Raw genomic sequence first — 13,264 nt, 5'->3', positions numbered from 1 at the left:
AGGTCGCTGCTGGAATTCTGCTGAAATTGCAATCCTCAAGATGGAATTGTGCAATTGGAGAGTTTAGAGAGACTAAAATGCAAAATAGGAGCTTCTCTGTGAAGAAGGGTGAAAAAGCTTCTCAGGGGATCGAACACAAGCTTTTATACCGAGATGGAATAGTACAATAAGCCCCAGGAACAAAGGAATACAAACATGCTGTCCTGCAGGAACGAGCACTTTCGGGCGCCCGAAATCCACTTCTGGGCGTCAGAAACCTCCAGGCCATACAAAGTTCTCTCTTCGGTTCCTCCGCCTGCGGCATGATGTGCCCCTAACATGATCCGGCGTACCTCATCTACCACCATACACGTGCCAACGCAACCATTAAAACCAAGGTGAACATTCGGGCCCACTTCCGGGCACCCGAAACCAGGGTCTGAATTGGCTTCCAGTTTCAGTTCAGTTCAGCACTCAGTTCTAGACGACGCAAACCATGTTCTGGGCGCCCGAAACTGGCAAAACTCTAATTTTGCTGATTTGAGTGTACCGAATCCGTTTTTGCATCCTTTTTAGGGAAAAACAATTCCGATTCAGTCCGACACTCTCCAAATATGTTAACCAATCACTAATAATGAAACCAATCCGATACCAAACTTCCGGGACACTACACAATTTTTAATGGAATGTTCTTCTACCATTTGATTACAACTTAGGGATATTCCCTGTTGTTCCGGAATATCTCCCATACCAAACGCAGCCATAAAGATCTATCATAAGATGCATTTCTTTATTTTATATTCAATACTATTGAATACTTAGAATTTAGAACCTCTTGTTTGGAATCGGTGTTGACAGAAATGATTTCTTTCATAGTTCACTTACTGGAGGATGCTGCATTTTTTTTATATATTTCCAAACAAAACAAGAGTTCATAAACATAAATAAATCACCGAGTATATATGTTAGAGAATATCCGAGCCCAAACTATATATTGGACTTCGTTTATTTCATAGTTAGTGCATACATAATTAACAACAGTGGTTCCCTTCTTATTTTCTGCAGACAATCAAACTTGCAAAGCTTATTAATCGACGAAAAATATATGTACGAAAACAAGTGGTCATATGTAGCACAGCTGTTCTCTTAACCAGGAGGAAACCGAAGAAGCAGCGGGACGGGATTGAAGGAATTCGGTGGAGCATCCCACACAGTAAATGCGCTGGTGGAGTTCATCCACTTGCTAGTGATGTTCGGGTAATGGCGATGGATAACATCTCGAAGGCTCTCCGTGCTATTTACCCACTCGAGGCCCGTCTTCGTGTACGCGTCCTCATTGAAGTAGCTCGTGAAGAACCGATCTGCTTCTAACCTCCTGTACCATGCAAGAACGTACCACAGATTTCGTCGATCCCCGTCGCTCAATTTTATCATTTTGCATACGAAAAGTATTGTACGACATGTATAGTTTAAAATCAAAATGTAGGAAGCAATGAAATGCGTGCTAGCTAGCAACGTACGTAGAAGTAACATATATACCTCGTTGCCATTATAGTAAAAATGAAGAAAGCAGTTTCACTTATCGCGAAGCCCTTTATCTTCTTCTCAGCCATAAGGCCCACGAGAAGATCCAACTTCTCAATGTTTTCTCCGTATACTTGTTGTAGAGCTGTTATTGCTTCTCGATCATCGGTCAAATCCTCCCATTTGGAGATAGGAATCATCAGAAGCCTACGTCGGAATTCGTTGTACCTCGGAACGTTCCTTTCCCTATCTCGATAAACTAGCCAAATGACAAATATATAGTTAGTTTATGCCTTAACTAATTGTTCAGACTCAAGTGTGTGTGTGTGTGTGTGTGTGTGTGTGTGTGTGTGTGAACGCACTTAGTCATACAAACAGAAAGAACAAAAAATCCCCCTACTTTCGAGAGCAGGCATGTCGACATGATCAGGCCGTTCGGTTCCGTCAACATTCTGTGCAATGAGCTCTCTAAAGAACAAAGGGTAGTTCCAAAGCTCAAGAGCACCACATGCTTGATGGCCCATGGAGACAAGCTGCCTCTCAAATCCGATCTTCGACAGAACTTGCTCCCCCCTTATCCCGACTAGCTCTTCCATCTTGATGCTGCGTAGATCAAAGAAACAACAGACAAAGTAAGCACGTATAAGGGAACGAATGAAATGATGACGGCCAATTGAATGATGAATATATAGAATAACGGATGATTGATTCTTCTCAAGCGGAAAACAATGACAGAGTTCAGGTGCCGGACTCCCTACTCTTTCGCATATGGCGGAGATTTGTTTGGTCCGGGATCGGCGTCGGTGTCTCTGAGTTTAAGGCTGTCGGGGATGAGCGAGTGCATTCTGTAAACACTAGTGAACTCTTCAGTCAATGAGTAAGGAACTCCGTGATTGATTGGTTTAGATAATCCAACAAGCCCTCCGAGGATAGGCCCCCCTATGTGCCCGAACGTGTCCTTGATCTTTTTTCCGAGCAATCCATACCTTAACAATGAAAACAAAATTAAATTTGTAACATAGCATCGATCTACGTGATTAGATAGGCATGTGCTCTTTCGATTGTGTACCAATTTGCATGCATTGCTGCATCCATTGTGGGAGTTTTGAGGAGCTCTACAGTCCAATCAATAGTGTGAATCTTTGCGATCACGGCGGACGTCACTAATCTTGCATGGTTGAATAGTTCTTCATCATCTAGTTTAGGATACTCTGACTGCAAATGAAACTAGACTTAATATATATACATATATATTAATGAAAATGTGCATTAGTTATGATGGATTTGAGATTGCGTGACCACACACACATTATACATACATACTTTTATATATATATATATATATAGAGTCTGGCTACTATACTATTATGAGTACGATCGCCCTCGTACTCATAAGTTGTTTTCGATGATAAAGCTTCCGAATCGACGATCCATACCGTTAAACGTTATTTAGAGCATTTGAAACATCTAGAAATCAAATTTCATAATTTTTCGACATCATTTACCTTACGATCAAAAGCTCACAAAATTGACAATTTTTAATGGCCGATATGGAATACTTGCTAGTTTAGCGGTGCAAAAGAATCCGAATAGGTCGAATTTTTGATAGAAAATTCTATTCACTACCTAGATAAAGATCAATAACTCCGATCTTAAATTGAAGGATCCGATCATTCATTTTTAAGACATCGTTCGATTTTGACCATTCATTTTATACCCGCTTGATGGACTTTATTATGATTTCAAAAAATTACAAAATTTATTTTATAGAAGTTTCAAATACTCTATATATATATATATAGAGAGAGAGAGAGAGAGTTGGGCTACTATACTATTATGAGTATTGGGCCTTTCGTACTCATAAGTTGTTTTCGATAATGGAGCTTCCGAATCGACAATCCACTCCATTAAATATGATCTAGAGTATTTGAAACTTGTAGAAAATAAATTTTGTAAATTTTCAAAATCATAATAAAGTCCATCAAGTGGGCATAAAATGAACGGTCAAAATCGAACGACGTCCTAAAAAAGGATGATCGGATCCTTCAATTCAAGATCGGAGTTATTGATCTTTATCTATGTAGTGAATAGAATTTTCTATCAAAAATTCAACAAATTTCGATTCTTTTACACCGTTAAACTAGCAAGTATCCCATACCGGCCGTTAAAAATTGTCAAATTTGTGACCTCTTGATCGTAAGGTAAATGATGTCGAAAAATTATAAAATTTGATTTCTAGAAGTTTTAAATGCTGTAAATAACGTTTAACGGTGTGGATCGTCGATTCGGAAGCTCTATCATCGAAAACAACTTATGAGTACGAGGGCGATCGTACTCATAATAGTATAGTAGCCGGACCCTATATATATATATATATATATATATATATATATATATATATATATATATATATATATGTATATATATATATATATATATATATATATATATATATATATATATATATATATGTATATATATATATATATATATATATATATATATATATATATAGAGTCCGGCTACTATATTATCGATAGTACCAAGCCCTTGGTACTATTGAGTTTTCTACCGTTAGATCTATCCTTTGATCATTTCTACCCGTTAGATTATACTATTAAACCAACCACCCACTCAACCCTAGGGGATCACTATCAATTTAACCGGGGACCACTATCATCCTAACCGCACCTCTTTTCATCCAACGACCGAAAAGTCAATAGTACCAAGGCTTGGTACTATTGATAGTATAGTAGCATAATTCTATATATATATATATATATATATATGGTACCTTCAATGCATCGCAAATGGCGTTATGTTCCTTAATGAAGAGTGCCTGCATGGTTGACACCCCTGCCCAGCTATTGCGGATATCGCCGGATATTGCTATTCCATCAGCATCATGCCGAAGAAGGTTATCGTCACCAATCTTTAGTTTCCCATCAACCAGTGCCCTTACTTTGGCTTCATTCTTTCCGCTACCATAAAGTGCACTCCCATCCCTATATAAACATTACATATATACATATATATAGCATGAGCAATTAAACTTTGCATATCTTTACAAAGTGTTATCCAAAAGCCGCTAAGCACCAATAACATCATCATCTTTCGATAAAGTGACAGCTAATTCAGCTACCGTATCATTCTTTGCTTAGGAGATTGATGGAGCTCATGGACCGACCATTGGAATTGAAATTAAGGTTCAACACATGACTTGAAATAATTAAAGCTCAATAACATAAATGGAACTAACTACATGGCAACCCGTGACTAATGGTTACTCTTATCTGCATCCTTCTACTACCGATCCATTAATTTTATCTTCTTTGCTCAATTAATATATGCAATGTTATATTGCCAATGGGAGAAAATGATTGATTCAAAAGATTCTCGGCACTTTTTTTTTCACAGTCACATTGCACATTTTTTGAAATTGAAAGAGTCATACTTTAAACAAATTGATAGCATATATATAATCGAACTTAATTTTTACAATTGTGTGTTTATCACCTGGCTACTAATGTTACCATTACCTTATAATTTTAAGAATTAAAATATTTATTCCTCTCTAATTGTGATTAGAATTTTTTACTGTCTAAAACTGTTAATTACCAAAATTATCATTATATTATTTCAAATTTTGTCCTCTAAAATATTCTTGGGTGATTTCAAGTTAGGGAAGGTATGTTTTTGTTAAAGATAATGCTAATGAGATTAGGATTAGATTATTTGATCTTATATATCCATTATTATATTCGGTTATGGTTAAGATATATTCGGTTATTTAGATTATGGTTAAGATGAAATCGAATCAGAGTTGGATTCTATGTAATTAGTTATAAATAGATAGGTTGGGATTATTTGGTTAATGAAGTCGGGAGTCGCCATAATTAATTAGCACTCACCGAAGGTTGCATATGGTGATGAGTTATTTTCTTCAATAAAATTATTTTGTTTTACTTTCATTACAACGTACCAGATTCTTTGATTTGGTCTTCTTCCTCTCTTGTCTTTTCTATTTTACTTTTTGTGGAGATCTCCATATATCATAACAAGTATATAGAACGTATTTGTTGGAGGCCCACCACCATAACAGTTTTGGAGTTAAAAAGAGGTGGCATATTGGAAAACAGAACAAAGAAGGATGGAGAAAAATATATAATCCTGTGATCATTTGTTTAATGATAGAAAGGTCTCAACATTGAATTTAACAACCGATGTAGTGCACGTACTTATATATGTTTAATGATGTAAAATAATGCAAATCCAGTCAAATTTTGATAGAATTATTTTTTTAATATTTAGAACAAAATAAGTACCTCTAATATGAAATTCAAGTCTTGATCATTGTTTTTTTAGAGATTTTTATTTTAGCCGTTAATAATAATACCAGTTGTTCACTAGGTAAATGATGCTGAAAGATCATAAAATTTGGTTTCTCAATACTTCTAATTGTGTAGAACACGTTTAACGGAGCTAGTCGTCGATTCGAATGTTTCATTATCGAAAAAAAAAAAGTGGAAGAACAATAAGATTAGTTTGGTGTATACCCTATGCAGCATAACTGTTATATGAAGGATTCCTAAATTTTTAGAGCCAATTGATACCAGCATAAACGAAGAACATATGTAGTTTATAAATTATATGGGATGACTTAGTTGCGCGCGTTGATACACAAATATGTCCTTTGTACGATTCATAATAGAGAAAAGGACCATTAAACCCTCCATGAACATCACTTTGGGTTACATATTATTGCACTACTTATAAAAAGGTTACTAAAACTGTCAAAATAATCTCTGCATTAATTTTAGTTAGTTATCCAAACGTTATATCTGTCAATTTTGTGTAACAATTGCTGTATGTGAATGTAATATTGACCCCGAAGACTTCAGGTCTTAATCCTCCTCTTTTAATGCCACAATATATGAAATAGATGTATAACGAATATAGGCGACAGATATGTTGTTTTAATTAGCTAGCTATTCAAGATTTATTCATTAGATTTTACACTGCAACATATAATTCGTAATCAGGTTAAATTTGAGAAGGATAGAGAAAGCATCAACCCTAAAGGGAATTCAAACTCACCACCAATGTGTCCTAATGTTCACGTGGCCGGTCTTAATTCCCTCTGCGTGTGTAGGGATCTCTTTTGTTTTGTAAAATTTGAAAGAACTGAGCGGGCATGCACTCGCAACTTCCGACGGAGCTACAATTTCCACCTACAGGTAATTAAGAACGAAGTACATTTTTCAGAAAAAATTACGTTGGGAACCGAACTAATTAGTGTGGAAGAAGATGCGATGGTTAAATGTTCGAAAATAAAATGAATGTGACATAAAAAAATGGGGCACTGCAATATTTAAGACAAAGTTAAATGGAATGAAAAAGGTACGCTTTGTTCTCCCTGCTGGTGTGCTAAAGTCCTCCCCGCTAGCCCCTCCAACCATCTTGGCCCTACTGTAGGGCGGGCTTCACCTTTGGCTTTCTCCCTACGTATATACTGAGCCCCCTTCTTTTGGTCACCTGCATGCTGGTTAGCCCAGCGCCGACTTTAATTCTCTCCTCCTCGCCAAGTGTGTAACCCCACGCATCACCTCGGACAAGCCCTCCTACTTCCCCTCCTCCTCCGTCTCCTCTCTCTCATTTTCTCTCTCTCTCTCTTTCTCTTGTTGAGGATCACCACCGCACCAAAGCCAACTCCACCTTCGACCTTCTTTCGTGCTGGCTAAGCCCATGTGCAGTCATCTTCTCGACATCCTGGGTACAGCCCAGGCTGAGCATCACCCCAGGCCGCACATGCTGGCTATTTATTATTGAGCTAAAATATGTCTAACTTCCTGCCCCATGACAATAGGCCTAGAAGACTAATAAGTTGGGTTGGCTATGCCTAATAAGTTGAGTGGGGTTATAGTCCACAAGAGATCTAATGGCAAGAGGCCAACTATACACCTAACGTCCAGGTGGGTTGAGTCAGGTCGAAGTCCATGAGCACTGTGGTTGAGCCGATGGATGTGCTTTTCTTACCAGCACGTGTTTTTGGTTAGTGCTTACAATCCAAAAGAGGTGTTCTTTTCGAGATAGTTGGTTAACGCTTACGATCCACAAGTGGTATCAGAAACAGTAGCACGGATTTAATTCCCATATACTATATTAACGGTACAAGTGTTTGAGCGGGAGGGGGGATTGTTGTTGGATGTTTATTATTGGGCTAAAATAGGGAGGAGAAAAAAAATAGAAGTCTTTAGGTTTATAAAAGACAAGAGAAGGGTGAGAGAGATTTAGAAAAAATGCTCGGATTGAAGCTACTCTGTATAAAAAGAGAGTTAGGTGTAATTCTTCTTTTGGTTATAAATCTTATTTCACCCATATTTTTTATTTTGTTTGTTCTCTCTTTTGCAATTGTGTTAGCGTTTTGCTTTGGAGATATGGGTTTTATGGTAAAAATTTGATTTAATGCTTCCATTACGAAATCCCAACTACTGTTATTGGAAAGAGTATCGAATCAATAGCAGTTAGTATCAAAGCGGGTCACAAATTATTAAAATCTAGTATTAGGGCTAGTACGTATCATATTCCTAAAGATTGGTATCAGAGCTTAAAGTCACTGATTCTCGAGAGAGATCGATGGAGATGGCCACAAAATTCGAAATCGAGAAGTTCGACAGCAAGAACAATTTTGGCTTATGGTAAATTAAAGTTCAAGCAATTCTAGTACAACAGGATTTGGATCAAACATTGAATAGAAAAGAGGCAAAGCCGGCGAAGGTCATAGATGTGGTATAAAGAAAGATGGAGTGGAAGGCACTAGTTGCAATCATCTATTATTAACGGATGAGGTTCTCTACAACGTAGCGAGCGAGTTGACACCAACAAAGTTGTGGAAGAAGTTTGAAGATCTATATATGACTAAGTCATTGACAAAAGGTTGTATCTAAAGTAGCGACTATTCATGTTGTGAATGCAGGAAACAACTAGACTATATGAGCATCTAAATGAGTTCAACAAAGTGGTAGCCTAGCTGACTAGTATCAGAGTCAATTTGGATGACAAAAACAAGGCGATGATTTTATTATCTTCATTATCGGCGGCATATGAGCATTTAATGACCACTTTGCTTCATGGCAAGGAGACTATAAAAATGAAGGCGGTCACGGTGGCGCTTCTCTCAAATGAGAAGTGGAAGATGACTCCAGAGTTTGGCATGTAGATCCATGATATAGCTTTGGTAGTAAAAGCAAAAAAGGAGGCGAAAATATTGACGACCACAGATAGAAAGAAAAAGCTGCTATCTAAAGTGGAGTGCTTCTACTGTTATAGGAAAGAGCATACAAATCACAAATGTCAAAAACTTCAGAATGATCTGAAAGAGATGAAGTCGCAGAACGAAAAAATTATTGTGGACTAGGACGAGGAGACAACAACAATGGCGCAAGCGGCAAAATCGGAGATGATCGATTTTAATGTACTATATGTAGTGACCGATGGTGCTAAAATTTCAGATTATGCATAGGTGATTGATTCAACGTGTTCCTTTCACGTATGTCTAGATATGAGTCTTTTGCCACTTATAAGGCGATCAAGGGTGGAATGACTCTGATGGGGAATAGGACGATGTGCAAATTTGTGGTAGTTGGCACGGTAAAGATCTGGATGCACGATGGGCTCGTGCAGAAGTTGACAGATGTGCGGCAAGTTTCTAGTTTAAGGCAGAATTTGATCTTGCTGGTCACATTTGACTCGAAGAGCTACGATTTTTTGGCTTCGGGTAGAGCTACGAGGGTTTGAAAGTGAGATCAGGTCGTGTGTGAATTGAGAAAAAACTCTTTGGTGGTGTCTGCAATAGGGAAAAGCTTAGGACATGTTGCATGCACCTTATGCATGGGTGCATGTGAGAGAAGTCTTTTAGGTTTATAAAAGACGAGAGAAAGGCGAGGAAGGTTTAGAAAAAAAGCTTGGGTTGAATCTACTCTATGTAGAAGAGGAGTCATGTAATTCTTCTTTTAGTTAACAAATCTTATTTACCCATGTAGTAGGGCTTTGGGGTGAACCTTAATAGGAATAATTGCATATAATACTAGTGAAATGAATTGCTTGCATGATAACACTTCTACTCCATGTAGTGGGGATTTTGGTAGAAAAGCATATGTATGGCATGCATTATGGTTCTTGTGGACATTGTTATAACTCTTTTGCATATGGTATTGGTAAATGTGGTAGCATGCTACCCGCTTTGTTTATTTCATTTAGAAATAAACTTAGCTGGAAATGTGAATCAACTAGGATTCGAACTTGGGTCTCGAGTACCAACCGCCAAGCCCTTTGCCACTTCCTTGACAATTGTTGGAATTGCATATTTATGAACCCCTTTGAAGTCTTGAACAAAATAGTGAACTATCCTAGATAGGATAATGACATGTGAACTATGCATGCTTTAGGCATATTATGTGTTGGTAGGGACATACCACCCAAGTAATTGTGAACGAGACATGACATGAATTATCTAGTACCCGACCGTCAAGTCGATGTGTAAAATTTCATATTTTAGACATGATGATTGAGTATCCAAATTGTGGACCCTATGCTATGATCACGCTTTCTTTTCCTTGTGCTCATTCGCACATGCTTGTGAGGATCGCCCCTTATAAGCCGACACTCCGGAGTTAGCCTTGCGACGATAGATCGCCCATGCAGGATTGGGCGCCGAAGTGGACGGCCATGGGGAGTGTATGCCACCACGGGGTCATTAGGCATGGCACGAGCCGGAACGTTACTATGGGTAAGTCCCTCGTAAATTGGGTATTGAAACTTAACTTGACATATTGTACATCACCGTGGTTGATGCATATATAGTAGATGGACATACTTGTGGTTTGCTACCTTATGTACTACTTGATGCATTCATAGTAGTTGGACATCTTTGTGGGACATTATTACATTGACAATCTTAGTGGTAGTAAATATACGCCTATGTGGATTAGTATAGATGCAATGTTAGAATGACAATAAAAAGCATAATTTACTCCTTGTGGCATTATAGAAATAATGAACATGCATGTAAACCGGCATTGACATATAATTGAACATGTGACATTAGAACATCATGCATATGATAGTTAACCTTATTCGGTAGAGGCATGACTTATAAATTAAATTGTTGAATTTACTTACTACCTTGATATTTGCTTACATACCATATTATATCATGCTTTAGTTGTCTTAGTGGTGTATTTCGCCACTCTCGACGGCTTACCCACTGGGAACTATTGTTTAATAGTTCTCACCCCCATTGGTTGTTGGTTTTTGTTTTAGAGCCTTCCACGGCAAGAGAGGCTAGGGATCATGGCAAGGGGTTAGCGACTAGCTAGAGCCTCTGCGGAGTTATTATAGATGGACCCGATGTCATTTTTCCTTTTGTATTTATGGAAAATATGTATTATGTATATGTTTAGAGATCTGTTAGTCTTTTGGATTCAGTTGTATATACTCTTTGTATATCATGTAGATGTTGATGTTGTAGACTATTAGTGGTTTTATTTTATTTACTCTAATAGCATTGTTAGAAATCTACTCTTGTTTATTCCTTATTTTAGTAGATGCCTTGTGTGCATCGGGGGTGCTTGGTATACACGGCGGGTCTGTGCACGCGTCGGACAGGCTTCCGCTGGGCCTGGGCATGACACTTGGTATCGATAGAAAGCTTCAAAAGAAAGTTCTAGGAGGAAGAAAGAATCCTTCTCGTCCACGTTTTGAGTGTTAGAGAAGGACAGGTAAGTAGATATTTCGAGATTGTTGTTCTAGGGTATTCCAAATGAAAGTTTTTGGGATTTGGATCCTATTAAATTATTTTCTAGGGTATCTTGGTGTTCCAAGAGATCAAGTCATCCTTGAAAGGACAAAACTAGCAAAGATGGGGAATATCACCAAAAATGAGTGATCTCTTTTTTTGTCCATTATTCTTGTTTTATTAACATGCTAAATTAGTAAATATTACTCTAAATATATATAATTTAGTTGCATGCTAGAAAAGATTAGGGTTTTAAACTCTTCTGTATGAGAATGGAAAATTGAAGAAAGGCATGAAATGAAAATGAGAACCTATAATATAGGTTAAAATGTATGGCCTTTGACTCAGATAAAATCTGAAAGTAAGACGCAAAAATTATGAACTCTAAATTAAACATGAACTAGAGAAAAAGTTGTGATAAATGGACATGTGTTACAATCCTAGGAGTCATTGAGCCTAGGATGTCATGATGTGTTATGTCGTCACCTTCCGGAAGTGTCCTTTGGAGTGCTAATCACACTCGACTCCTGCGCATTGGGAGGGTCGATCTCTCTCGACCCCCATTATGCACCAGAGTGCCGATTCTCTTGACTCCGCATGTGGTACTTGGAGATATGATCTCCCTCGACTTCAAGTGCTTATTGACTGGAGAGTAGTACGACCTCTCTCGGGTTTCTATAAGGTTAATTTGTGTGCGAACCGATTGGAGATTGGCTCTGCATGAGGTGTGTGTCAACCGATTGAAGAGTAGTGCGATCTCTCTCGGCTCTTCATGAGGTTTAGTGTGGAACATAACCATCAATTAGATGGTTAGAAACATGAGGTAGTTGGGTAATTAAACCTATAACAAATGTCATAGTGGCATCTTGAGTAAATGAGGCTTTGTAGTTGTAAATTTATTTACTGTATTTATAGTATAGAAATAATTATTGCTCTTATTATCCATCTACTAGCGTCTTACTTGGAACTTATACCTACTGAAAACTTTCAAAAGTCCTTACTCCTTGTGGTTCGCCCCATTTGCAGATCCTAACACCGTTAGTCAGGCACATGACTGCGGCAAGATCACTGCAGAGTAGTGGACCTAGTGAGGTCTAGTTATACTGTTCTTTTTTCTTCTTTTTTTTGAGAGAGATAGGTAGCATGCTACCTGCTTCGTTTATTTTATTTAGAAATAAACTTAGCTTGAAATGTGAATCAACTAGGATTCGAAGTTGAAACCTCAGGTACCAATCATCAAGCCCTTTGCCACTTGCGCTAGGTAGAGAAGGTCGGTTTCTTTGATATATTTCAAGTTACAAGAATATTAAAGCAAAATTTATAATTTAATCTTATTTGGTTGGGGATGGAATTCACGGTACGCTGTGATTATATTATTCAGATATATAGTAACACTAATTCAACATAAAAGGGAAAAAAAAGAAAAAGAAAAACCGAAGATTTAAGTAGCAAATTAAAAGTTCTATTAATTAATTAGCTATATATAGTAATTTACCTGGTGAGTATCCTCGAGGTGGTCGATCCAGTCATGCACCATGAATTGTATCCAGGATGCTGCGATCAAGTTGAACTGCTTGCCCGTGTCCTTGTAGCTTCGCCGAGCCAGTAGTTTTGTCGCCACCACCTCAGGATCCGGACTCACCAACTGTGTATTTACGTCCCACCAAACCATACAATACAATATATCATTAACCTCAACATGCCCTCGGTGATTCTAAGTTTCTAACCCTTAGATCTACTCCTTGATTACTAATACTCCTTAAATCAAAATATTCAACCTCCTCACCTACCACCATCATCAGAACCCTACATGCTCTCCATACAATGGTTAAAAACTCAAAAGCACACACCCCTTGTACTTTTGGAGTATTCATAGCCTAACGTATTATATAAATAATATATATAATATATATATATATATATAATATAGAGAGAGAGAGAGACGAGAGAGAGAGAGAGGAGAAG

The 13,264-nt window shown here is 37.7% G+C and overlaps 1 protein-coding gene across 2 annotated transcripts; it reads right to left on the bottom strand.

Moving 5' to 3' along the window:
- On the bottom strand, positions 911–12,986 carry LOC109728090 (alpha-dioxygenase 1-like). Of its 2 annotated transcripts, XM_020258387.1 has the most exons (8): positions 12,795–12,986; positions 6,601–6,734; positions 4,298–4,508; positions 2,573–2,718; positions 2,262–2,489; positions 1,904–2,106; positions 1,519–1,762; positions 911–1,354 (listed from the first exon to the last, which is right to left on the bottom strand). In XM_020258387.1, exons 1-8 carry the CDS (start codon positions 12,969–12,971, stop codon positions 1,126–1,128), a joined length of 1,572 nt encoding a protein of 523 aa, XP_020113976.1. In that variant the 5' UTR covers positions 12,972–12,986; the 3' UTR covers positions 911–1,125. The 2 variants fall into 2 exon arrangements, with proteins under 2 accessions (XP_020113976.1, XP_020113977.1); XM_020258388.1 differs by lacking the exon at positions 6,601–6,734 and having other exon boundaries at positions 12,795–12,940.

This window comes from Ananas comosus, linkage group 23 (genome assembly GCF_001540865.1).
Source record: "Ananas comosus cultivar F153 linkage group 23, ASM154086v1, whole genome shotgun sequence".
In the NCBI taxonomy this organism is placed as follows: domain Eukaryota; kingdom Viridiplantae; phylum Streptophyta; class Magnoliopsida; order Poales; family Bromeliaceae; genus Ananas; species Ananas comosus.
This window is presented reverse-complemented; position numbering and strand designations above follow the sequence as displayed.

What these genes read in the sequence shown, in the direction of transcription:
- LOC109728090 (XM_020258387.1), bottom strand. Translation starts at nt 12,971, where the DNA reads ATGGTTTGGTGGGACGTAAATACACAGTTGGTGAGTCCGGATCCTGAG. An exon ending in CGACATGCCTGCTCTCGAAA is followed by an intron (nt 1,763 to 1,903) that starts GTAGGGGGATTT and finishes TCATTTGGCTAG; the next exon opens with TTTATCGAGATAGGGAAAGG. An exon ending in TTTACTATAATGGCAACGAG is followed by an intron (nt 1,355 to 1,518) that starts GTATATATGTTA and finishes TGCATGGTACAG; the next exon opens with GAGGTTAGAAGCAGATCGGT.